This window comes from Danio rerio, chromosome 15 (assembly GCF_052040795.2).
Source record: "Danio rerio strain M-AB ecotype USA chromosome 15, GRCz13ab, whole genome shotgun sequence".
In the NCBI taxonomy this organism is placed as follows: domain Eukaryota; kingdom Metazoa; phylum Chordata; class Actinopteri; order Cypriniformes; family Danionidae; genus Danio; species Danio rerio.
Genome location: NC_141035.1, coordinates 5,822,501 through 5,848,683, shown reverse-complemented (window position 1 = coordinate 5,848,683; position 26,183 = coordinate 5,822,501). Strand labels below are relative to the sequence as shown.

Here is a 26,183-nt window from a genome sequence, read left to right as displayed (position 1 = left end):
CACACCCTCACAAATCTTTTAAATTTATATTTGTACTCTATGACTATGTAAATATTTAGTTTATCTAATTATTTATTTCTTTGAATCTAATTATTTAATTATCTATTTATTTAAATCTAATTATTTGTTTATTTATTATTTACTTTTTGAAGGGGAGGGGGTTGTTCATGGGGAAAAATTTAACAAAAAAGGGGAGTCTTATCAAGTCTTTGTATGTATTATTTCACCTTGTTCTTCCTTCAATAAAAAAAACAATGTAAAAAGACAAAAGTAAATTCATATTTTAAATAGGAAGCTTTACAATATTATTTTTGTGCACATACATTAGAGTAGTCAGTACTGAAGCCAAATCTGGATCTTATCTAATAAAATAATTTACGATAATAGTAAAACTAGTACACCCAAATTTATATGTTACAGAAAAATATTAATTACAAATTTTAAAAATCAAGAGAAGCAAAGAAATTGAAACATTTTGTTGAAATGTTGTAGGTTGTATTTTTTTTCTATATTTTGCTTGAATTTAATTGTGTTATCTTTTAATTTCTAAATATGTTTGGTGACTAAAATAATATTTAATTAATATATCTGTTTAATAAATTTGTTTTGTTTAAATGCAACAAATACAATGCCTATATTCACTGAGAAATGGAGAAAATGGCTTGTACTCAATTATGCTCAGCAGTGCGTGTGCATGTGCGTGTGTGTGTTTGCATGTACTAAACCATATATTATGCAGATATACAGTATGATATATAATGACTGTTATGACTATATATTATGCAAATGACTAACCTTGTGCTTTACAAGATTGCAAATTCACCAACAGACAAACGAGTTTAAGAACAAGCTCAATTGTGTATTCATGTGTTGTAAATTAGGCAGAACTTTTTTGTGAGTTCAGTTGTGCATGTAAACATGGAAAACACTCAAAATTATTATTGAATGAGACCCAATGGGCTCTATTTTGACGGTCCATGCGCAAAACGCAGGGCGCAAACGCTTTCAGGGCCCGTCAGAACGCATTTTTGCTAATTTAAGGACGGCAAAATCCGCTTTGCGCCATGGCGCAGGGTCTAAAAGGGTTGAGTTTATTTTCTTAATGAGTTATAGGTGTGTTTTGAGAATAAACCAATTAGAGTCTCATCTCCCATTCCCTTTAAGAGCAAGCTGCGTCGCGCCATAAAATTTACAGGACGTAAAGTAAGTCTAAGTGGAAAAACTGAGCATTTCACAAGCAAACAGTTAACAGTTATTTTTTTTTTTTTACAGAAAACGGTTAAACAGAGCATCTACTGCGTGAGAATGAGAGATAATGGAACTACTTTCACTTTTACTCTTGTGGTTAGCGAAACCCTGTACGCACAGACATCAATTAGCCTATAAATAATTAATTTCGTTTGTTAGGCGCAAATATTCGTTTCAAAACTATTTCTAAATTCAGTTCTAATTTCCAGCAAAATAAATAAATGAACAATAATAACAAAATGTGCTCAAAATACTGAGTTATATCCTAAAACACATGCTCTGCCCCATATGGTCTAAAACCTGCAGGTGGGCAAATCTAAGCTTGTTTTTAATAAAAATATATATATAAGGATATAATAAATAATACTGCTGATAATAATAACATTATACAAAAGCAAATTGTTATGAATGAACTGAAAAAGCCTCCCAAGATGAAGAAGCAGGGATTTTTCATATTTATGTAGGCTAGAAAATAATATGTTTTGTAATATTTTAATCCTTTATATTCATATCCTATATCTATTCTTATTATATCCTATATATATCCTTAATATTAAAATTTTTTCATATGTAAAAATATTTGCCTATTGCTCTCTTGTGTGTATTAAGCAGTGTGTAAGTGAGGCGCAACTCTGCGCCGGAGTTTAGACCGGGTTAGTTTTGGTCTAATGAAAAATCTATTATAGTTTCTCAAAATAGCAACGCGCCAGCCGTGCGCCTCAGAACGCCTTTCTTTTTAGACCAGAACGCCTATAAGTGCACAAATGAGCGCTAATGCATTTGCTATTTAAACAGCGTAGCGCAACGCCTCAAAACGACTCTTGCGCCAAGCTGAAACTACCAAAAGACTATTGCGCCACGTCTTGCGCCACACTGCGCTGGGTGTATGATAGGGCCCAAAGACATTTGTGTAATCTGCTAATGTTTTACCTGCTGAAGACTGAACATGTGTTGACTGGTTTCTCTGTCCAGCACAAACTGGAGCGCGAGTGGATATTGAGCGTGTTGGAGGAGGGTGTTTGGGATCAGAGCTGCTATGAGCTCTGTGAAATGCAACGCATCTATCAGACCCTGCTGGCTTTTGCAAGCACATCACTCTGTGACCAGGCCACTCAGGTGGGAAAAATGTTATTAAAATGTGGTGCTATTGAGCAAAAAAACTCAAATTAAGCTCTGGTGTGCATTAGATGACCCTGTTTGGAAAAATATTATTGGCCAAAAAAGGCTTTGGTTGGGAATATTAATGGAGTGCTCCACTTTTCTTTTCTTTTTGAAAAATAGGCAAATTTACAACTCTCATGGAGGTTGTTTTTTAACCATTCAGCCAATTTAATGTGAGCATCTTTAGCTTAGCTTAGCATAAATCATTAGCCCCTTTCACACAGTGATACCGGTAAATATCCGGAAAATTTCCGGAAAGAGTTTACCGGTATATTCAAAAAAGCACTGTTCACACAGGCGAGGACGTTACGGAAATTTTCCGGAAAAGAGCATTCACACATCCATTCCAAAATACCGGTAAATTCTGACATCATTCACCACAAATGAGCTTTAAACGGCTGCGCTTGTATTTGTAAACATTTGACTAAATTACAAACTCTGTGAATGATCAATATTCTAAACAACTTTCACAGGATCAGTTTCGCATGTCGAGATGTTCATAATATGTGCGTGTGCAGGCGCTCACAGGCTGTTTCACAGGCACACGCAAAGCTTGAAGGTAAACAAACAACGGCTTATCATAAGCATCTCATCGATGATTATTTACACAGTTGGCATTAAGAAGAACATATAAACGTGATCTGACTAACTTCTAGCAGCTAAATGTGTCTGGAAAAATATTCAAAGGCTTTTATTCTCATAAACCGCGCGGACGTAAATGCGTCTGACTGTTGTGATTGGCTAAAGCAGACGTCTCACGTCAGCACGTTCTAGACGTGGACGCGCTTATTACGGTAATCTTCCTTCTGCATTCACACAGTGCAGCATTCCGGCAAATTACCGGTAATGTTACAACTTCTCTTTCCGGAAAATAGCCAGAACGAATTTACCGGTATTTTCATAAAGGACCTGTTCACACATACAACCAAAGGTCTGTATGTGTGAAAGGGGCTGTTTAGTTGGATTAGTCTATTAGCACCTTGCTCATAGATGACCAAAGAGTTTCGATAATTTTCCTATTTAAATCTTGATTCTTCCGTAAATACATTGTGTACTAAGACTGAAGGAAAATGAAAGGTTGCTATATTCTAGGCCAATATGTTATCAAAAGTTATCAAGTTATGCTAATAAATAAGGAAATTAAGTAATATAAATTAGTCTAGAAATGTAAGTTAGATGAATTAATGATTGTTTAAAATAAGCATTTGAAATTTAGACAGTTCACCCAAAACAGAAGACTCTGTCATCGTCATTCCCTTTAAGAGTCAGTTGCATCACGCCATGGTGCATTTGCTATTTACATGATGTAAAGTAAGTGAAAGTGGAAAAACTGAGCATTTCACTAGCAAGAAAACAGTTAAACAGAGCATCTACAGCACGAGAAGGATAGATAAATTATTTACTTCCACTTTTACTCTTGTGGTTAGCGAAACCCTGTACGCACAGACATCAATAAGCCTATAAATAATTAATTTCGTTTGTTAGGCGCAAATATTTGTTTCAAAACTATTTCTAAATTCAGTTTTAATTTTCAGCAAATGAATAAATGAACAATAATAACCAAGTGTGGTCAAAACCTGAGCAATATCCTAATACAAATGCCCCATTTGGTCTAAAACCTGACAAGTGGACAAATCTAAGCTTGTTTTTAATAAAACAAATATAAATATGCAAATAATAAATACTACTGCTAATAATGATAAGATTATACAAAAGCAAATTGAATGAACCGAAAAAGCACCCGGAGATGAAGAAGGCATGAAGGCAGTTGTTTTTCATATTTATGTAGGCTAGAAAATAATATGTTTTGTAATATTTTAATCCTTTATATTTTATTCTTATTATATCCTATATATATATATATATATATATATATATATATATATATATATATATATATATATATATATAAATCCTTAATATTTTAATTCTTTTTCATATGTAAAGATATGTGCGTATTGCTCTACATCTTGTGTTTATTAAGCAGTGTGTGAGCGAGGCGCACAACTAACCCGCTCTGCTCTGAACAATAGACTGTCTTTGTTCTGGTCTATTGAAAAATCTATTATAGTTTTATAGCAATGCGCCAAAACAAGCCTGCTTTTGTAGACCAGAACGCCTATGGGTGCACATATGAGCGCAAATGCATTTGCTATTTAAACAGAGTGGCGCAAAATGTCAAAGCGACTATTGCGCCAAGCTGAAACTAGCAAACAACTATTGCGTCGCGCCTTGTGCCACATTGCGCCGGGTGTATGATAGGGCCCAAGATCTTTGAGTTTTTTTCTTTTGTTAAACATAAACTCATAAAGGTTTGAACAAAACTAAAACAGGTTTTTGACAAGTGAAGAGTAATTAAATAAGAGAATTTTCATTCTTGGGCGAACCATCCTTTAAGTAAGACTGTAATTAAAAAGGTAATTTCAAATAAGCAAGAAAGTAAGTTAAGTGGTTCTGTAAATGAAATGTAAAGTTTTACATTTTTGATGTTTTAAAATTCAAACTTTGTTTCCTGGTTTAACTGATGTAAATGTTAAGAAATTTCATTATTTATCGCCAGTTCGTCTAAATAAGTAACTTCCTAATGTTTCTCAGTGTTGTTTTAAGTGCAAATCAAATGTTGGTACTGTGATGCATGTATTCTGGGACTGTGACATGATTAGGACATACTGGAAAGAAATCCAATTCAAAAGATTATAGGTAAACCTTTAAAAAAAATTACCTTTTGTTGTGATCCTCTCCTAACATTCCTTCGGTCAATAGGTGGATAAATCAGATTGCCATTTTCTTACCCTTGGAAAAACTGACTTGTGTCTTGTGTCAGAAATCTTTCTGGCATATCTGGAATCATCTATGGGAGTTTTTGGAGAATGTATCTGTAGACTGTTTTCATTTAATTTTAATCTTAATGAATTTATTTTTTTGGTAATTTTACCCTACACAAAAGACTTGAATTACTAGCCGATGGACGATTGTATATTATTGTATATGATGACATGAGACACCTACACCACTGTTCTGCCATTGTAAATCTTTACATTTGATTAAAAAAAAGAAAAAGAAATGTCACATAAGAAATGCATGTAAAATAGAAACAATTTAAGTTGTAGAAAACTAAAATATTAAATCGAGTTTTGCTAAAATGATCAGGTGGAATTTAAGCTTTTACTTTCACATTCACACTGTGTTGTTAAGTGCCCAAATCGGATTTTCTTTTCTCAGATCTGATTTTTTTTTGCATAGCTGTTCATGTAGTTTTCAATGTTACCAAAGTCTGAATTCCAGTGTGAACTGATCATGGTCATAAACTCACCCATTTGCGCAAAAGAACAACTACACACATCGCAAACTTTCTAATTATTTACACAGTGTATGTACTTTGTAATGTAAATTGTTAGTTTGTTTAATTTTTATTGCTGTTTTCACATACAACAGTGGTGCACATTTGTTTTTCAAATTTGCAGATTCAGATTGTGAGAGTTCTGCGACAGACAGCTCGTGTCAACAGAGCAGCCTACATCCTAACCAAAGAACACGGAGTCTTAACATGGATCGTACAGCTAATAGAGAAGAGGTGAGCACTGGATTTGTCTTAAAATAGCATGAGATATTTTAAAGGTTCCATATAGTGCATTGATTCAGTAAGTAAATCGTTCTTTTTATCCACATAGTAGGCATGTGGCTTAGTTTCTGGGTAATGTTTTAACTCACCTGTTTTATATGCTCATTTATTACCCTGGCATCACTATCACTAGAGCCAGAAGGTCCTTATTGACCATATTTGGAATGGTCGTGAGTATAGATGTACTCTGCAGCTCATCGGTGCATACACACACATGGTGAAATGCGCTCTAAATATCATACTTCATTTGTCAAAAATATTTTAGCAAATGAAGTAGATGCCTTTTTACATCTTTATAACTGAAGTGGTAAAGACATTAATTTATGTAGATGTAGTGAGATATTTAATATAAACCACCAGGGTAACCTAATGTGGATGACATAGAGGTTAAATTATAATTTATCTCAACAAAAGGGACAGACAGAGTATTTAGAGTTGTATTTTAAAGCTGCAATGTGTATAAAAACAGAGACAGCAATTAATATCAACCTCTGCATAAACATATTCGTTTTTGACATTTATTGGAATTTTTTCAGTCAAGAAAAGGGAGAGCAGGACCTGAGTGATTTGCCATAATAAATAAATGTGCATTGAACACTTATGCTTAAGTGTTTACATATGCCATAATAAATAAATGTGCATTGAACACTTATGCTCAAGTGTTTACATATGCCATAATAAATAAATGTTCATTGAACACTTGTGCTCAAGTGTTTACATATGCCATAATAATTCAATTCAATTCAATTCAGCTTTATTTGTATAGTGCTTTTATAATGTAGATTGTGTCAAAGCAGCTTCACATAAATGGTCATAGTAACTGGATCAGGGTAGTTCAGTTTTTAGTGTTTAAGTTCAGTTCAGTTTAGCTCAGTTCAGTGTGGTTTGAAGTCATTATTGAGAGTCCAAACACTGAAGAGCAAATTCATCGATGAGTAGCTTTTCAGAACCTGAACCAGGCAAGCCAGTGGCGACAGCGGAAAGGGAAAAAAAACTTCACCAATAGGAGAGTGGAGAAAAAAAATCTTGAGAGAACCAGACTCAGTTCGACACGACTATTTTAATTTCTCCGCTGGCCAAATGTCTTGTGCAGAGCTGCCATAATAAATAAATGTGCATTGAACACTTATACTCAAGTGTTTACATATGCCATAATAAATAAATGTGCATTGAACACTTATGCTCAAGTGTTTACGTATGCAATAATAAATAAATGTGCATTGAACACTTATACTCAAGTGTTTACATATGCAAAAATAAATAAATGTGCATTGAACACTTATACTCAAGTGTTTACGTATGCCATAATAAATAAATGTGCATTGAACACTTATACTCAAGTGTTTACATATGCCATAATAAATAAATGTGCATTGAACACTTATACTCAAGTGTTTACATATGCCATAATAAATAAATGTGCATTGAACACTTATGCTCAAGTGTTTTCATATGCCATAATAAATAAATGTGCATTGAACACTTATACTCAAGTGTTTACGTATGCCATAATAAATAAATGTGCATTGAACACTTATACTCAAGTGTTTACGTATGCCATAATAAATAAATGTGCATTGAACACTTATACTCAAGTGTTTACATATGCCATAATAAATAAATGTGCATTGAACACTTATACTCAAGTGTTTACATATGCCATAATAAATAAATGTGCATTGAACACTTATGCTCAAGTGTTTTCATATGCCATAATAATTAAATGTGCATTGAACACTTGTTCTCAACTGTTTAGATGTGTTGCCTCATTACAAACATGTTCTTCAAATTTCACAATATCCATGTTACTATGAATACTATGAAAATAATAAGTTAAACAGACCTTATGCCACATTTTGGTGGTGATAAATACATTAATAATCTGTATATCCTGCATTTTGCATTCTGTCTGCAGTGAAGACAATTAAGCCAATTATTGCATGGCATATGCAAAGCGCTATTCCATGTTTTTAAAACTTCCAAGTAATGTTTGACTGTACTGTACCGGTGCCATCACTGATCTGCGTCTTTGAGCAGCATAAAGAAAAAATGTAAAGATGTGGTCTGCTTTTGCAAAGTCTCTATATTCAATAGCATTTAGATTTAAAATTATCATTGTTGTAATCTCACTAGGAAACATTGTGGCCAATCAAACACAGCCTGGAGCATGCATATTAATGAACCCATGTGCAACGTAACACTGTTTTGTTCTGTTGGGCGTAAATTTCACCAGGATTAAAGTGTAAACAAGAACGAGAAAAAAAACTAATTTTCATGTAACTCTTATTATTTATCTGTGCCAAAGTATATATCCAGATTATCATTATGAGTAGGAAGTCAAGCGAGTTCTCTTTAGAAACTGATGGTCTCTTGTAGGTATGTGGACAGCAAGTTGTTGAGCTCAGTCATCGAGCTGCTTCATGCTCTGTGGTTCACTAACCTGGGTGACAAGGAGAGTAAAGCAGAAGCCAGCAGCACGTCATCAGAGCAGCCACAGACGTCAGGAAAGTGTCTTCCTCTGCCCATCATCAATGAGTTCCTGTGCACACTGCTCACGGTCATCAGGCATCTGCGGTAAGAGCTGAAAACATCCCATTTTCACAACTCATTACACACAAACGTGAGCTTCTTATAAGGATAAATTAGCAGTTTTGGCCTCACTGTGTGGTTTTAAATCACATATTAATAGCTGGACTCAAAACTCTACAATGCTTTAACATTCTGTTATATATCTGTTATAAACGCGGCTTCACTTCTGAAGATTTTAGTTGAGTGTCAGGATTTATCACTGCACAAAATCCCGAATTCTGCCTGCTTCCAAATTTAAGGGACCTATTATGCAAAAAGTATGTTTAAACATGTTAACATAAGGGGTTTAAACACAGTTGTGTTGTAACAGTGTGTGAATATAACCAGCCTCTAATGGTAAAAATGTACTTATTCTGTTTTTTATAATCACAGTTCATAAAAACAGTCTACAGAAACGCTTTAATTGAGTATCTCCTTTAGTAGATGTCATCGGAGATGGAAAGCACAATCTCATTTGAATTTAAAGCGACAGTCACCAAAACGGCACAATTTGGATCAAAGCCAAATTTGATTTGATTTATTTTGATTTGATTTATTTGGGGGATATTTTGAGCTGAAACTTCACATACTCACTCTAGGGACATCAAAGACTTATTTTACATCTAAAAGGAGCATAATAGGTCAATTTGCATAATGTGATTCATGAATAGGCCATAGTAAATCACAGCAGTTCTGATATTCAACATTTTGCAGTGCTGTGAGTGTAAATAACAATAGTTTGACAGCATGAGTGTGTAAATAAAAAATAAAAACAACCACAGTGTCTTAAAAATCCTTCTGTGTGAGAGTTTAGTCCTCCACTTGGCACTCGCTGCTGGCAGAGCGATATATGTACAGTTGAAAAGTGGTGATCCTAGTAGAATGTTGCATTGCAAGATATTCTAGATCAGTGGTCTCAAACTCAATTCCTGGAGGGCTGCAGCTCTGCATAGTTTAGCTACAACCACCTCCAACTCACACCTGCTTCTCTAGTAGTCTTGAACCCCTTGATTAGTTGGATCAGCTGTGTCTGATTAAGGTTGGAGCAAAACTTGTGCAGAGCTGCGGCCCTCCAGGAATCCAGCTTGAGGCCCATGTTCTAGAGGTTTACATTCAATTTCTGTTTTATGGATCACATACATAGGGCTCTATTTTGACGGTCCATGCGCAGAGCGCAAAACGCAGGGCGCAAACGCTTTCAGGTCGTGTCAGAAAGCATTTTTGCTCATTTACGGACGGGAAAATGCGCTTTGCGCTAAGGCGCATGGTCTAAAAGGGTTGAGTTTATTTTCTTAATGAGTTATAGGTGTGTTTTGAGAATAAACCAATTAGAGTCTCATCTCCTATTTCCTTTAAGACCCAGCTGCGTCGCCCCAAGAGCGCATTCGCTATTTACAGGACGCAAAGTAAGTCTAAGTGAAAAAACTGAGCATTTTACTAGCAAACAGTTAACAGTTTTTTTAAACAGAAAACTGTTAAACAGAGCATCTACTGCGTGAGAGTGAGAGATAATAGAACTACTTTCACTTTCGCTTTTGGATAGGGAAACCTTTACGCACAGACATCAATTAGCCTATAAATAATTAATTTCGTTTGTTAAGCGCAAATATTCGTTTCAAAACTATTTCTAAATTCAGTTCTAATTTCCAGCAAACGAATAAATGAACAATAATGACCAAGTGTGCTCAAAATACTGAGTTATTTCCAAATACACCTGCCATGCCCCATATGGTCTTAAACCTGACAGGTGGGCAAATCTAAGCTTGTTTTTAATAAAACAAATATAAATATGGATATATTAAATAATACTGCTGATAATAATAACATTATACAAAAGCAAATTGTTATGAATGAACTGAAAAAGCCTCCCGAGATGAAGAAGACATAAAGCAGTGATTTTTCATATTTATGTAGGCTAGAAAATAATATGTTTTGTAATATTTTAATCCTGTATATTTATATTCTATATCTATTCTTATTATATCCTATATATATCCTTAATATTTAATTTTTTTCATATGTAAAGATATTTGTATTGCTCTCTTGTGTGTATTAAGCAGTGTGTAAGCGAGGCGCAACTCTGCGCCGGAGTTTAGACCGGGTTTGTTTTGGTCTAATGAAAAATCTATTATAGTTTCTCAAAATAGTAATGTGCCAGCGGTGCGCCTCAGAACGCCTTTCTTTTTAGACCAGAACGCCTATGGGCGCACATATGAGCGCTAATGCATTTGCTATTTAAACAGCGCAGCGCAACGCCTTAAAACGACTCTTGCGCCAAGCTGAAACTACCAAAAGACTATTGCGCCGCGCCTTGCGCCACACTGCGCCGGGTGTATGATAGGGCCCATAGAGTTTGATAAAAGTGACATGATGTTGAAGAGAGCAAGGAATTTTCACAGTATTTCCTATAATGTTTTTTCTCTTAAAATGTCTAATTTGTTTTATTTTGGCTAGAATAAAAATAAAAAGGTCAATATTATTAGCCCCCTTAAGCAATATTACTTTCGATTTACTATAGAAAAAAACATTGTTATACAGTAACAATCCCTAAACTTGTCTAATTAACCTAACTAGCCAAATTAACCTTGTTAAGCCTTTAAATGTCACATTAAACTGAATACCAGTATCTTAAAAAAAAAAAAAAAAAAGTAAAATATTATGTACTGTCATCATGGAAAAGGTAAAAGAAATCTGTTTTAAAAAATAAGTTATCATGTTAAGAAATGTGTTAAAGTTTTTTTTTTTAGATTTTGTTGTGTCTTTGTTCAGGAGTGGAGTGAGCAGCCTTCAGCTGCAGCAGTTCCTGCACACACTCTCCTCTGTACTGGTGCATTGTGGGACAGCTATGAATGCTTATAAAGAGGCCGGCTGGCTGACGCTGCACCCACACAAACTCTCCTGCTCTGAAGTCCTCAGTCTCCTGCAGCGCTGGACAGCACTTTCCCATGATGCCTCGCTTGCGTCTGCACTTCAGACTGTTGGAAACAAACACAAAGTCAAAGAGCTGATGGGTAAGATAATAAACAGCATCAACTAAAGCAGTTCAAACTAAAGGAGTAGTTTATTCTTTTGAAATAAATGCCTTTTTGTCAGTGGTAACCAAATCGGGGTGCGTTTCCCAAACAACGACATAACTCATGGCTGAACTATCATAGTACGATGCATCATTGGGGAAAAAATGATGTAGTGACGAGCGTTTCCCAAAACCTGTAGTTTCTGTTGCAGATCCCTCATTTGAATCATGTTAGTTATAACGTAAAACACCCATAATGACACTCCAAACGGGGTGAAGTAACAACTTCTTCAGAGAAAAACCCTATAATTTTATTACAAATAAAAAACCTGAAAAAAGAAAGTCACATGTACACAAGTATTTATATAAATATTCATACAAATTCATGTAAGTATGAGTACATGTACATACGCCTTTGCTCAATACTTTGTTGATGCACCTTTGTCAGCAATTACAGCCTCAAGTCTGTTTGAATATGATGCCACAAGCTTGGCACACCTGTCTTTGGGAATTTTTGCCCATTTCTCTTTGCAGTACCTCTCAAGCTCTATCAGGTTGGATGGGAAGCAACAGTTTACAGCCATTTTCAGATCTCTCTAAAGATGTTCAATAAGATTTAGATCTGGGCTCTGGCTGGGCCACTCAATGACATTCACAGAGTTGTTGTGTTATGAACGCAAATCTGATGTGTTGTGAATTATTAGTGGCTATAAAGTATTCTACATCCCCAATCCCACCTAAAACCTAAACTCAACCACTACTTTACTAACTAACTAGCTAGTTAGTAGTTAATTAAGCTAATAGTCCTAGGCCCAGTCCCAATTCTACCCCTTACCGCTTCACCTTACCTCTAACCCTCGTTGTGCGCGTTAAAGTGAAGGCGTAAAGGTGTCTTAATTCTCTTTAGCTTTAAGGCGTAGGACTAAAGGGAAGGGTTAGAGACCCCTCGAAAAGGAGAATTTTAGGACCACACTCTAAACCAAGGGGTAAGAAAATTTCCCAGAATACACCAGCAACACGGGCAGCTTAGCTGCACCCGGAAGGAGATGCACAAATTTGTATTTTGTTGTCATTATTATGAATTTTTACAACAAACAAGCATATATTTTAATACATACATAGCCACATTCATGTTTTACTGATACACTTAAAAAAAAAGCTAAAATAATAAACTTTGCCATCCATAATAATAGCTCCTGTACAGCAGTCCCACAACATACTTTAATTCAATGACACTCGAATACCCTGTCAGAAAAGTCTAGTGGCTTGGAATGACCTTTTTACAATGCCTGCTATAATGTTAGTTTTTTTTTGTGTGTGTGTTTACATAGATTAAATGCATGTAAATGCACAGTACTTTACGAGCTTATTGCCACATTAGATCACATTATGATAACATGAGTTATGCCTTCAGTGATTTCCTGAACATAAATACCCAAAAATAACACGTCGCGATCGTTGATCTTATATGAGATAAGAGATCGCGATGGCATATGAAGACGTGTGCAGGTGTGGTCCCATTTCTTAGTGGTACATTTTGAAGCCCTTCCCCTTCACACACTGTTTCAAGGGCCAAGGAGAAGGGGTAGGGCTACAAAAATAGAATTGGGATTGGGCCTTAAAGGGCCATGAAACCCCCTCGTTTCAGCAGGGTGTTTTCACACCTCTACTTTGGAAAAAGTCAGAAAAGTGGGCGTGTCCAGCTCTGTTTAGGGGGGAGTGTCGGAGGAAGAAAAGAGGCTTGGTATGGGAGTGTCTATTTGGGCGCGCTGAATTTCAGAGTCAAAACACACACCCACAGCGGACAATGTGACTGTGTTTACATGGACGTCTGTAGTCGAATTATTTGCCAAATTATTAAATGGTGGACTTTAACTGCAGTTTGGCTCTTTCATTCAGGGAATTCATTCATGTCCCTCCCGACAAATGAGATATTTGATTCGAGGAACTGCTCTAAGCGTGTATTTTTCATGCAATGTTTGATACCGCATGGCGAATGAGAGAAAAAAAAACTCAGCATTTCCCGGAAACTTAGATGCACACGGCAGGTAGTGTCAGAAAGCAGCGTGTGTTATTCCGGTCACAAAATCCAACACGAGGTTATAGTTTGGTTGTAACTGTTAGTGCTAACTATTGCACTCGGTGCAATAGTTTGTTTGATACGAATAAAATACGAACTGAATAAACAAAGAGCACTGGTCGCTCACTTACCAAATCTGTAGAGACAGGACAATCACCAGCAACTAGAGCCGCGTCTTTATTTAGAGGAGACTACAAGCGAATCTGGATCTCAGCGTTTGCAGATGAGAACAGCTCTCAGGTAAACAATAATCCTCCTTAGACACGTAAGTTATTGTTGTCGAGCGTCGCGTACACTGTTAATCCACGCGTGAGACTGAGGTCTCACAGAGAGAAAATGAAAACGATACTTAATGGCAGCAAACTATAAAAGCAACACTTCACGCTTGTTTTGCCAACACAACGTGGCGTCTTTGCCATCTACACTCTGACAGCAATGAATATTAATGAAGTTGGACAATAGAGCACGCTGATTGGTTTGAACCAAGCCTTACTCATGCATTAATGCATCACACTGTAAGACGTAATAAGACTCACTCTGGCACAGACGCCCAGTCTGCACGCTGGAATACACGCTATTATGTCATGACCGTGACGCAGCTTCAAAAATTCGTTTCAAACAGGAAGTACGAATTTGCTTGAAATAACGCAAAAACAACCAGTTTACACTTTTTAGTGAAATATAGGTGTCCTAATAGTGTTTTTAGCAGTGTGGGACACATATACGACTGTCAACAGCTCAAAAAATGTGTTTTGGTGTTTCGTGACCCTTTAATAGTTAATCGTTTATTATTAACACGAATTGTGACTTGAAATAAAGTATGACCATATTTCACTGTTCAGCCTAAGTGACTTCATTTGTAAACATTTTAAAATCATTTCAAAATCCTTACTTTGGAACAGTAGTGTACACGGCCAGTCCTTGGCTTTGTGGAAGATAGATGAATGTTAGACACACAGATCACACGCGTTTGACACATTCCTGTTCCTGACTAAACATTTCATGCATTTACTCAGGCTCTGGAAGAGAAAAAGGCCAAGGAAAATGCCACTCGACCAAGCACGCTCCAATGGAAAAACAGACCGAAAATGCTGAAGTGCTAGATCAAGCTGTGCTGGACGAGTGCAAGCCGCATCTGAGAAACATCCTCTTGCATTGGGAACCCAAAGAGAAAGAGCTTTCCACTTCCACATCTCAAACCGTCTCAGACAAACCAGCTTCCAGTGGTTTAAGCAATACAACTGCATGTGTGATTTTTAAGTGGGCCCTCAAGACACTAACAGAGAGCCGGTTTGATGACAAATGCACCTTAGCGCTCCTAAAATGGACGCACAGCACCATAATGCCACACAGAAGTATTACAGACGCAGTGCTGTCCGATGAAGGAGTGAGAAAAGACTTGCTGAGATTATTTCACCTCACTGCTCAGGAAGGAACGCTGAACACTCTTCAGCTCTTCTCCACAGTCATGCTTCATTTGCTGGAGGCTCACAGAGATCGTCTGAATGCTGGACATCAAACGCTGATACAAACCTGCTTGCTTACAAACACAGATGATGAGGCCAAGAAAGGTAAGACTGCAACCCTAGAGCACAAACGGTCTGTCCCATTCAAGAGAAGCGGACTCATTTCATACTCAATACATTTCACCAGATGGATTACATAACTCTTTTTGTGAAGGATTCAGATTGTTTGGGGGGATTTTATAGAGGACTGCATCTACATAAATTATTCAGTTTAGCTTTAAACTGGCCTGTTTACAAAAAGAGATGTGTTTGTGTGTGTGTGTATATATATATATATATATATGTATGTATGTGTGTATGTGTGTGTGTGTGTGTGTGTGTGTGTGTGTGTGTGTGTGTGTGTATATATATATATATATGTATGTATATATATATATATATATAAATAATTTAAGTTCATAACCTTCATAACCCTTACCCCAAAATGTTTTTAAATCTATATGGAGAAAATGAATGAGTGTTTAAATACTGTATATCAGGGGTGTCCAAACTCAGTTCTGGAGGGCCGGTGTCCTTGAGAGTTTAGCTCCAACTCTAATCCAACACACCTGAACCAGCTAATCAAGCTCTTACTACATATACTAGAAATTTTCTGGCAGGTGTGTCGAAGCAAGTTGCAGCTAAACTCAGCAGAACACCGGCCCACCAGGACCGACTTTCGACACCCCTGCTGTATATGGAATAAAATCACTGTCTTAAATATTTCATGCGTAAATAAAATTCACGCATCTGAAATTTAAAATTGTAAAGGATAATGGAACGTACTCGTAATTTTACAAGGGTACAATTCTAAAATCTGCGATTATAATAGACAAGGATACGACATTTTCTTTGTCTGTTTCAACAGATGTCATGTTATAGTTACACACCGTTAAGCCGGCAGCTAGCTCTCTGCAACTCTCACATGGTAGCCCACTGAAGCTAAGCAGGGCTGCGCCCGGTCAGTACCTGGATGGGAGACCACATGGGAAAGCTAGCTTGCTGCTGGAAGTGGTGTTAGTGAGGCCAGCAGGGGGCGCCCAACCTGCGGTCTGTGTGGGTCCTAATGCCCCAGTATAGTGACGGGGACTTTATACTGCTCAGTGAGCGCCGTCTTTCGGATGAAACGTTAACCCGACGTCCCGACTCTCTGTGGTCATTAAAAATGCTAGGATGTCCTTCGAAAAGAGTAGGGGTTTAACCCCGGCATCCTGGCCAAATCTGCCCACTGGCCTCTGTCCATCATGGCCTCCTAACCATCCCCATATTCAATTGGCTTAATCACTGTCTCCTCTCCACTAATCAGCTGGTGTGTGTTGTGCGGTCCAGGTGGATGCTGCACACTGGTGGTGGATGAGGAGATACCCCCCATTGTGTAAAGCGCTTTAAGTGCCCAGAAAAGTGCTATATAAATGTAAGGAATTATTATTATTATTATTATTAAGTGATTGAAATTCTGCGCTCGCTGCCTGTAACGTTAACTTAAATTATGCTCACTATCCTCGGCCATTCTTAATTTTGATTCCGTAAAATGTCTAGGAAACACAGCGAAAATGGACCTCATTAAGTCTCAGCCTTTATTACAGCTCATAATGGATATTTCTCAAAGATAGAATAACAAAAATCTTACCTGAGACGGTGTGTGGGAGCTCGAGTGTCCAGCAGGCGCACTGTTGTGTTTGATGGCTCTCGCTTGTTTAATAATGCCTGTGACATCGCTGACGTAACTTTGACAGTGGAGTGTCGTTTTTGATTCGTACTTGTAATCAGGACGTTGTGTCCATGGTGAAGCTGTATTTCATGTTTGTAAAGTACACCCTTCGTAAATTTATCAGTCATATACTAAATGTCATATCGGTGTCTGTTCTAATCGCAGATTTTGGAACTAGACCCTCATAAAATTACGAGTACGTTCCCTTTACCTTTTTGATTTTATAATTACTGATGCGTGAATTTTATTCATGCACGGAATATTTATGACAGTGATTTTATTCCATACTGTGGTGTTTAGTCTTTGTCCACTGATGTCCTTCTGTTTGTTGTGTTCATTGACAGAAACGGGGTTGAATCTGCTGTCGCTGTATTTGTACGAATTGTGGAGCGAAGCCCAGTCACCTGACCTCCTGCTGACCCACGCCAGACTCATCTGCAGCGGGACGTCCAGCAAAAAGCCCAAATCACACTTACTGAACATCTGCAGGGACATTCTGACTGCGCTTCACTCATGACATCATCATCAACATCATCATCTCTCTGTATGACAACAGATCTTTTTTTTATTTTATTTTTTATCAAAGTTGTAATAAAAAAGGAGTGAGTCTTTTCATAACTACTTTATTTGTTTAAGGAGGAATATAAAAAGTGTCTATGGATCATTGTTAGTGATTTTTTTATTTAGGGAAATTTCAGATTCCAAACATTGACGTACAGTTAAAGTCAGAATTATTAGCCCCCCTGATTAATTTTTTCCCTCAATTTCTTTTTAACGGAGAACAGATTTTTTTTTCAGCACATTTCTAAGCATAATAGTTTTAATAACTCATCTCTAATAACTGATTTATTTTATCTTTGCCATGATGACAGTAAATAATATTTTTGTAGATATTTTTCAAGACACTTCTATACAGCTTAAAGTGACATTTAAAGGCTTAATTAGGTTAACTAGGCAGGTTAGGGTAATTAGGCAAGTTAATAAATAACGATGATTTGTCCTGTAGACTATCAAAAAAATATATAGCTTAAAGGGGCTAATAATATTGACCTTAAAATGTTTTTTAAAAAATTCAAAACTGCTTTTGTTCTAGCTGAAATAAAACAAATAAGACTTTCTCTAAAAGACAAAATATTATCAGACATACTGTGAAAATGTCCTTCCTCTGTTAAACAACATTTGGGAAATATTCAAAAAGAAAAAAAAAGAAAAATGTAAAGGGGGCGAATAATTCTGACTTCAACTGTACACAAGTGTGCCCAGGTTATGTATAAATTGTGTGTGTGTGTGTGTGTGTGTGTGTGTGTGTGTGTGTGTGTGAGAGAGAGAGAGAGAGAGAGAGAGATAGAGAGAGAGAGATATAACAAGACTACAAAACAATTTAGTTACATAGATATTCAAATTAATATATATATATATATATATATATATATATATATATATATATATATATATATATATATATATATATATAATTTATATCCTATACGTATGTTTTATATTTAAATATAAATAAAGATTCTCGTATATATGTATTTATTGATACATAATAAATGTACACAGTACACACACTTAAATTATTTCAAAACAATTTTTTTTTGGATGTGATATATTAATATGCACAAATATATAACAAATAGAGTTAAACAATTGTTTTATATATTCTTGTTTTGTGAGTTTATATTCAGTTGAAGTCAGAATTAAATAGCCCCCCCTGTTTAATTTTTTCCCCAATTTCTGTTTAACGGAGAGCAGATTTCTTCTACACATTTCCAAACATAATAGTTTTAATAACTCATCTCTAATAACTGATTTATTTTATCTTTGTCATGATGACAGTAAATAATATTTGACTAGATATTTGAATTCTATACAGCTTAATGTGACATTTAAAGGCTTAACTAGGTTAATTAGGTTAACTATGCAGGTTAGGGTAATTAGGCAAGTCATTGTATAACGATGGTTTGTTCTGTAGACTATTGAAAACATTTAGCTTAAAGAGGCTAATAATGTTGACCTTAAAATGGGTTTTTAAAAATTTAAAACTGCTTCTAGCTGAAATAAAACAAATAAGACTTTCTCCAGAAGAAAAAAAATGATCAGACGTACTGTGAAAATTTCCTTGCTCTGTTAAACATAGTTTGGGAAATATTTAAAAAAGAAAGAAAAAAAAATCAAAGGGGGGTTAATAATTCTGACTTCAACTGTATATAGACATAAACACTAAAAAGCGATGAGTAACTTTCACTTAAACTGTGTAAACTTTTTATAACTTGGAATTAAGCTTAATTTTTATAATTTATTAAGTAAAAAAAAAGCATAATTATAACAATTTACATGAACATAAACAAATAATTTACTCAGTTGGTTTACGTTTGGTGAAGTTCAATTAATTACTTTAAAAGTGACTGCTTAACCTAAACAGTGAGTAAAGCTGTCTCATTTAAAGTTAATGGCATTTTAGTGCACATAAAACCAAATAAGTTGATTACTGATGAAACTTGATGAAATAATGCATTCAACATTCAGTTTACCAGATATATTTCTGTAAAAGTACTTAAGTGAGTTTATTCAAATATATAAAAAGATTAATTGATGTTCATAACAATACATTCTATTATTTTACTTTACTCAAATATAAAAACTATATTGAAATGGTTATTTTTAGGTTGAGTAAAGCTGTAAGCCTAATACACTGGCAATTTGATGCTGCAAACCCATTTTGACAGAGAAAAGAAGAGACATCAATCATGATCTTGTCATTTGTTTATTGTGACTGATTAATCATTTTCTGTTGTCGCATGAAATTAAGCTTGGTGAACACTAGCGCATGAGTTTACTTCTTGAAGATTCTTCTTATTTATGTCTTTACTGAGATGATGCATAACCTTTCATCAGTGGCAAACCGGATTTTTTGACTCGAGGGCCCCTGCAGAAATTCAAAAGTTCACTGCGTTAAATATGATTCTTTTTTAAAAGGCCACAATTACATTTAAGAAGTGGATTTAATAATTATCTAAGCACTGATAACTCTCTAAACTAAGCAAGGCTACATAGTAAAATCACAATAGCAAATAAAAATAGCAGGTATTTGTACACCCAACATAAATATTTGATAAAAAAAATCTATAGTTGAAACCAGAAGTTTACATACAATATAAAAAGGGGCATAACCGTTAAAAAAAGTCGGGTGTTAATGTGACTAAACTTCTCTTTTAGGTAAGTTAGGATTATCAAACGTTTTTCTGTTCTGCTTAATAGCAGAATAATGAGAGAGAGAATTTTTTTGAGAATTTGTTATAAATTTTCTTGAAAGTCAAGCTTATATAAAAGCTCTGATGATGGTGTCAAGGTTTTGGATGTTTCTGATTGGCTAATTGACAACATTTGAGTTAATTGGAGGCACATCTGTTGAATAGTATTTAAATAAAAAACCTCAAACACACTGCTTCCTTGTGTGACAACATGGGAAAATCAACAAGACAAGATCAACAAAAAAGCCAGATTAAAATTAGCTAAATTACACTGGGAAAAAGACTAATGTTTGGAGACATGTCCAGTGGTCTGATGGAACTAAGATTGAACTGTTTGTCTATAATGACCAGTGTTACATTTGGAGGACAAAGGGAAAAGCTTACAAGCCTTGAAACACCATCCCAACTGTGAAGTATGGGGGCGGCAGCATCATGTTGTGGGGCTGTTTTGCTGCAGGAGGGACTGGTCCTCTTCACAGCATAGATGGCATCATGAAGAAAGAACATTATGTAGAAATACTGAAGCAACATCTCAAGACATCAGCCAGGAAATTAAAACTTGGCCACAAATGAGTCTTCCAAACGGACCATGACCCTAAGCATATGGCCAAATTAGTTAAAATGTGTTGTAAGGACAACAGAGTGAATGTTTTGGAGTGGCCATCACAAAGCCCTGACCTCAATCCTATAGAAAATTAGTGGGCAGAGTTGAAAAAGCTTGTGCGAGCAAGACAGCCTACAAATCTGACTCAGTTACACCAATTCTGTCAGGAGAAATGGGCCAAAATTCCTTCAAACTATTGTGAAAAGCTTGTGAAAGTATACCCAAAACATTTGACCAAAGTTATACAACTTAAAAGCAAAGCTAAAAAATTTGCCAAGGAAATGGATGTAAACTTTTGACTGTCAATAAATTAATTTAAAAATCTAAAAAAATAAATAAATAAATAAAAAAAATTCTGGCATTATTCTGGCATTTAGCAAATGTAAATCCTAATGGACCTAAAATAGTAAACGTTTAGTATGATTTACCATCAGACATATATTTTGTAATGGTTATGTTCCTCTTGTATGTAAACTTCTAGTTTCAACTGTAGCATCACGTAATCTTTTTTTTTTTTTTTTTTTTTGCTTACCTTGGCAGTTGTCCTGAATGTGAAATAAGTGACAAAATCAAGAAGAAGAACCCAATGAATGCAGCTAGAATCATCCAGAATATTAGCACAATCGAATCTAAATTATATATTAAAAAACACTGTTAGATATTATAGCGGCTGATGAATAAACTAATGTCAAAGTCACTCACATCTGCTGTACTTCAGTGTACTCGCATTCACCAAGACTGGATCCACGTAATCATAGTAGTACTCATAGCCCCACACGTATTCTGATGAGTTTTTCATTTTCTTGGGTGTTTGTGAATGTGAAACGGCACCAGAAGCGTGAGTGATTTTTAAATCCTTGATCCCGCCCATGAGAATCACGGTTACGAAAACACAATGAAGCCCCGTCCCCTTCGTAGAACATTTATTTATTTTATTTTATCTGAAGGTTCACATTTCTCTTACAAGTTATTGGTTCAGTTCAGTCCATCTAACCTATGCATCTAATCTATTTTTATTGGGGGGAAATTTAAGATTCAAAAATTTGATGTACAGTTGAAGTCAGAATTCTTAGCCCCGCTTTACTTTTTTTTTCTTTTTTAAATATTTCCCAAATTATGCTTAACAGAGCAAGGACATTTTCACAGTATTTCTGATAATATTTTAAAGTCTTATTTGTTTTATTTCGACTAGAATACAAGCAGTTGTACATTTTTAAAAGCCATTTTAAGGTCAACATTATCAGCCCCTTTAAGCTAATATTTTTTCTGATAGTCTACAAAACCATCGTTATACAATAACTTGCCTAATTTCCCTAACCTGCCTAGTTAACCTAATTAACCTATTTAAGCCTTTAAATGTCGCTTTACGCTGTATAGAAGTGTCTTGAAAAATATCTTGTCAAATATTATGTTTGCTGTTTGCTTTATTTATAGAGCACATTTAAAAACAATAGATGTTGACCAAAGTGCTTTACAAAAAGACCAGCATACAAAATCTATACCTATAAATAAAAATTAAGCAAAATATATAAAATAGATTAAAATTAATTAATTACAATCAAAGGCAAGAGACAGAAAGGTGATTTTTTAGATGAGACTTAAAAGCACCAAGTGAAGAACATGACCTGATATGTAAAGGCAGACCATTCCACATTCGGGGGGCTTCAGCAGAAAAAGCCCTGTCACCTCTTGATTTCAACCGTGTTTTCGGGACGACTAGCTGAAATGTGTTTTCCGACCTGATTGGCCTCAATGAAGTGTGCCAGTGAAGAAGCTCAGGGATGTAAATAGGTGCGAGACCATTCAAACTTTTAAAAACAAGTAGCAATAAGTTATATTGAATTCTAAATTGGACTGGGAGCGAGTGAAGAGATGATAAAACTGGTGAGATACTAGAAAAGTTTTAGTCCCAGTTAAAAGCCTAGCAGCTGCATTTTGAACCAGCTGCAGGCGTGCAATTGATGCCTGTGAAACTCCTGAATAAAAGAGTTACAGTAGTCCAGTCTGGACATAATAAAAACATTAATGAGGAGCCTACCCAAAACGTTGTCTTTTGGACGGAATGCGTCAATAGATCCGCCATTTTAGTACAGGGTAACGCTCCTTTCATATGAGCGCCATCTAGCGGTCACATAGTCTAATGACTAAATATTATGACAACTTGTTCAACTTCTTTTATAAATATATATATATATATATATATATATATATATATATATATATATATATATATATATATATATATATATATATATATATATATATAAACCGACTACCAATATTATGAAAGAGGTAGCCTATATCTGCCTAAACCTACAGTAGGTTGATATAAAACCAAAACAACACCCATTCTTGTCTTAGGACTTTTTATTAAGCAAATTTTTGAATAACAGTAAGTACATGACATGTATATATATATATATATATATATATATATATATATATATATATATATATATATATACCCTGCTGAAAAATCCAGCTTAAACCAGCCTAAGCTGGTTGGCTGGTTTTAGCTAGTCGACCAGGCTGGTTTTAGAGGGGTTTTGGCCACTTCCAGGCTGGTTTCCAGCCATTTCCAGCCTGGTCTTAGCTGGTCAGGCTGGGAGATGACCAGCCAAAACCAGCTTGACCAGCCTAGCCAAGCTGGCAGACCAGCCAAAACCAGCTACATCCAGCTTAAACCAGGCTGGTCAAGCTGGTTTTAGCTGGAATTGGCTGGTCATTTTCCAGCCTGACCAGCTAAGACCAGGCTGGAAATGGCTGGAAACCAGCCTGGAAGTGGCCAAAACCCCTCTAAAACCAGCCTGGTCGACCAGCTAAAACCAGCCAACCAGCCTAGGCTGGTTTAAGCTGGATTTTTCAGCAGGGTATATATATATATATATAATCTGCTGGTTTTAAAAATACAAAATAATAATAAATATAGTTATGTAACAACTATAACATTACTCTTATGTCTTAGGACATCTTTGATTAACTTTTTATTACCTACACCAAATGTTGACTATTGAAGGTACATTTATAACAACTATTTATTTGTTAGACTACTGTATTGTCAACCCCTTTTGCATACAAATGCATTCAACAGACTTATATGACAGTGCTAGCTGTAGAGGACAAATAAAACACGAGACAGGTGTTTAGAAAGAGTATAGTTTATTTAGTTTGACCTGCAACTTTATCTAAACAAGACACACTTTCAGAAAACAGCCCGGAAACATGATGATGCGCGCGCTCGTGAATATAACCTGCGGTTGTCTTCAACTGTTGTCTTCAATAGTCCTTCTTTGCTCAACAACTCATCTGAAAAACAAAGCAAAACATTACAACATTCAGACAAAGAGCAAAGAGCATAGAATCACCAAGAGGCGACACTCTAGTGCAATTTGTGAAACAATAACGCGCTTTTTTTAATAAATTAAATAAAAACAAAGCAGATGTTTGCCATCGCGACAACAATGAGATCCAATGGACGGCCGATCGCTTTCACTTCAAAATGGCGGAATCCGTTGCTCTTGGTCATCCTAAGCTCTTTGCATAAAGTTAAATCATAACAGTTACCATGGTTTCTATTTCAAACTATAGTAAACTAAAGTTTGAAACTATAGTTTAAAATAGAAGATGAGTGGGCCTCGCTACTCCCACCCACCATAACCCTCGCAGCGAGGTCCCACTACCGGCCCCCCGTGTTTCCCTGAGGGTCCTCGGGGGTTGTTTGCTCCCTGCCTAGGGCTCAAAGGCCACCTCGCCCCAGGGAGTGCACGAGAAGACCGGGCGCCAGGCCGTGCCAGTATTCACTGGATGTTGCTCGGCGGCACATTTTGAGCAACAAACACGTAATATTCTTTGCGATATTGCGTTTATGTACGCAAACCGCAAGGAACTACAGCACAGACGGGCCCTGGTGAAGTTTCACGAAGCGGACTTCGTGAGATTGGCGTGGCTCCACTCGTACCGTCGGTATTGAACTCACCTTGGTCAAGTTCTAACAGCTACACTGGGCGAACTGACATCGCTGATAGAGAGCACAAGAGCTTTATAGGAATGCATATGCAAATTTTTACAAGGCACGTCACTGTTGTCTCGTTGTCATGGCGAACGCTGTAGAGGGGTCACCTGATTGGAGCACACAGACTCAGGAATCTGCGTCACGGCGAGTTGCCGTCCGCTGTAGACAAAAATATATTAAATATATTCAATATATATATTTTAATTTTTGGTGCTGTGTAATATTCTGGGATGCAGTAAAATATGGAGACAGATGAATATAATTGGATATATGCCGAGCTAGTGTTGTTCCCATATAAACTTCCGGTGACTGGTTATTGTGAGTTTATTTTCCATTTTATACGGTTCCTTTTACAGCATTGATGTTGTGATGCAATTAAAATACATTCAGTTAAATAAACTTTGGCATTTATTTATTTGTTCAAGCGTAAAACGAGACAAAAGATCCTTTACTCGCACTCGCCCGTCAGAATCGGCAGATTAGCGCAGAAGCTCCATTGAATACGAGGGGCGTAAGACTGCTGCCCCAGCGACCCGGCTCTGGAAAAGCGGCAGAAGATGAATGAATGAGATGAATGAATGAATTTATTTTCATGTATTTGTCAGGTTATTTCATTAAATCCTACCTTATCTACCCATCGTTTTATGGAGTTTTAATTCGAACCGCATCAGGGGAAAAAAACTATTATTGTTCTTTTTTCTTTTATTTTTATTGATATCGCCATTATCATCATCAACTAAAATATACACTGCAGTATAATAAGAAATGACCTAACTTTGGTCATGCTGTTATTGTTCATGCTTTATAAATAACCCTGTTAATGTAGCGTTTTTCCTATTGTTCATGTTAGTGTAATTTCGCTTTCATTATGCTGGCAACACTTAATAATAGTGCTGCTAATGCTCTGAATTTATCACCACAGTTTATAGCGATGAAAAGAAGTGGGCTGAACTATAAACGAAGTCATATCAAGTCGGCCAATAGCGAGTGAGATGCGCGAATGATCCCGCCTCCCGCGAGCGTCTCATCCAATCACCGGAGACGGTGTATGTTTGAAACTGCCTGTTTCAGATCACATTACATGGACTTCATTGCTTACAGCTGTGTTCTGTGTGTACATTGCCGAAGTTTCGCTTTCAGCCGGAAAATATAACGTTGGAAGTTATTGCATCGTACTAAAAAAATAAACAAAAACTTTTTATTATATCTATATTAAGTTTTATAAAGTAGGACAGAGTAGCGGAAAGTTCGTTTCCGGACAGCGTTCAGCAAATATTTAAATGCAAACTAACATGTGATTATAAAGCCTTGTTTACTTATTGAACCGTTTTAAAGAAGATTTTTACATTATGGCGGATGGAGCGGTGAATTTTGGAGCCAGTATGAACCAAAGTTGTTTGACCTC

At 36.0% G+C, this 26,183-nt stretch overlaps 5 protein-coding genes across 15 annotated transcripts in view; 4 read left to right on the top strand and 1 right to left on the bottom strand.

The window, feature by feature from the left end:
* The window catches only part of urb1 (URB1 ribosome biogenesis homolog), a 76,118-nt gene extending 58,548 nt beyond the window's left edge, over positions 1–17,570 (top strand). The window contains exons 36-41 of the mRNA NM_001326445.2: positions 2,221–2,364; positions 5,874–5,983; positions 8,408–8,605; positions 11,369–11,610; positions 14,709–15,263; positions 17,253–17,570. Of these exons, the coding sequence (NP_001313374.2) occupies positions 2,221–2,364; positions 5,874–5,983; positions 8,408–8,605; positions 11,369–11,610; positions 14,709–15,263; positions 17,253–17,425 (1,422 nt within the window). The 3' untranslated portion in view covers positions 17,426–17,570. The remainder of the gene's footprint in view (positions 1–2,220; positions 2,365–5,873; positions 5,984–8,407; positions 8,606–11,368; positions 11,611–14,708; positions 15,264–17,252) is intronic.
* The window catches only part of brwd1 (bromodomain and WD repeat domain containing 1), a 1,114,631-nt gene that overhangs the window by 230,987 nt on the left and 857,461 nt on the right, over positions 1–26,183 (top strand). The window lies entirely within an intron of this gene.
* The window catches only part of phkg1a (phosphorylase kinase, gamma 1a (muscle)), an 831,529-nt gene that overhangs the window by 80,516 nt on the left and 724,830 nt on the right, over positions 1–26,183 (top strand). The window lies entirely within an intron of this gene.
* Positions 19,659–21,585, bottom strand: mrap (melanocortin 2 receptor accessory protein). Its single transcript, NM_001424491.1, is given in 3 exon segments — positions 19,659–19,837; positions 21,299–21,395; positions 21,469–21,585. Coding segments are annotated over 3 exon segments (255 nt in total). The 5' UTR covers positions 21,566–21,585; the 3' UTR covers positions 19,659–19,776.
* Positions 25,860–26,183, top strand: part of wdr62 (WD repeat domain 62) — a 58,449-nt gene continuing 58,125 nt past the window's right edge. For 10 of the 11 annotated variants that reach the window (XR_015508770.1, XR_015508771.1, XR_015508772.1 and 7 more), the window contains exon 1: positions 25,860–26,183. This exon is cut by the window's right edge and continues 94 nt beyond it. Coding sequence is in view for 8 of the 11 variants with exons in the window: in XM_087283239.1 (XP_087139365.1) it covers positions 26,128–26,183 (56 nt within the window). In the remaining 3 variants the exon portion in view is untranslated. The other variant, NM_001312680.2, reaches the window with a different exon arrangement.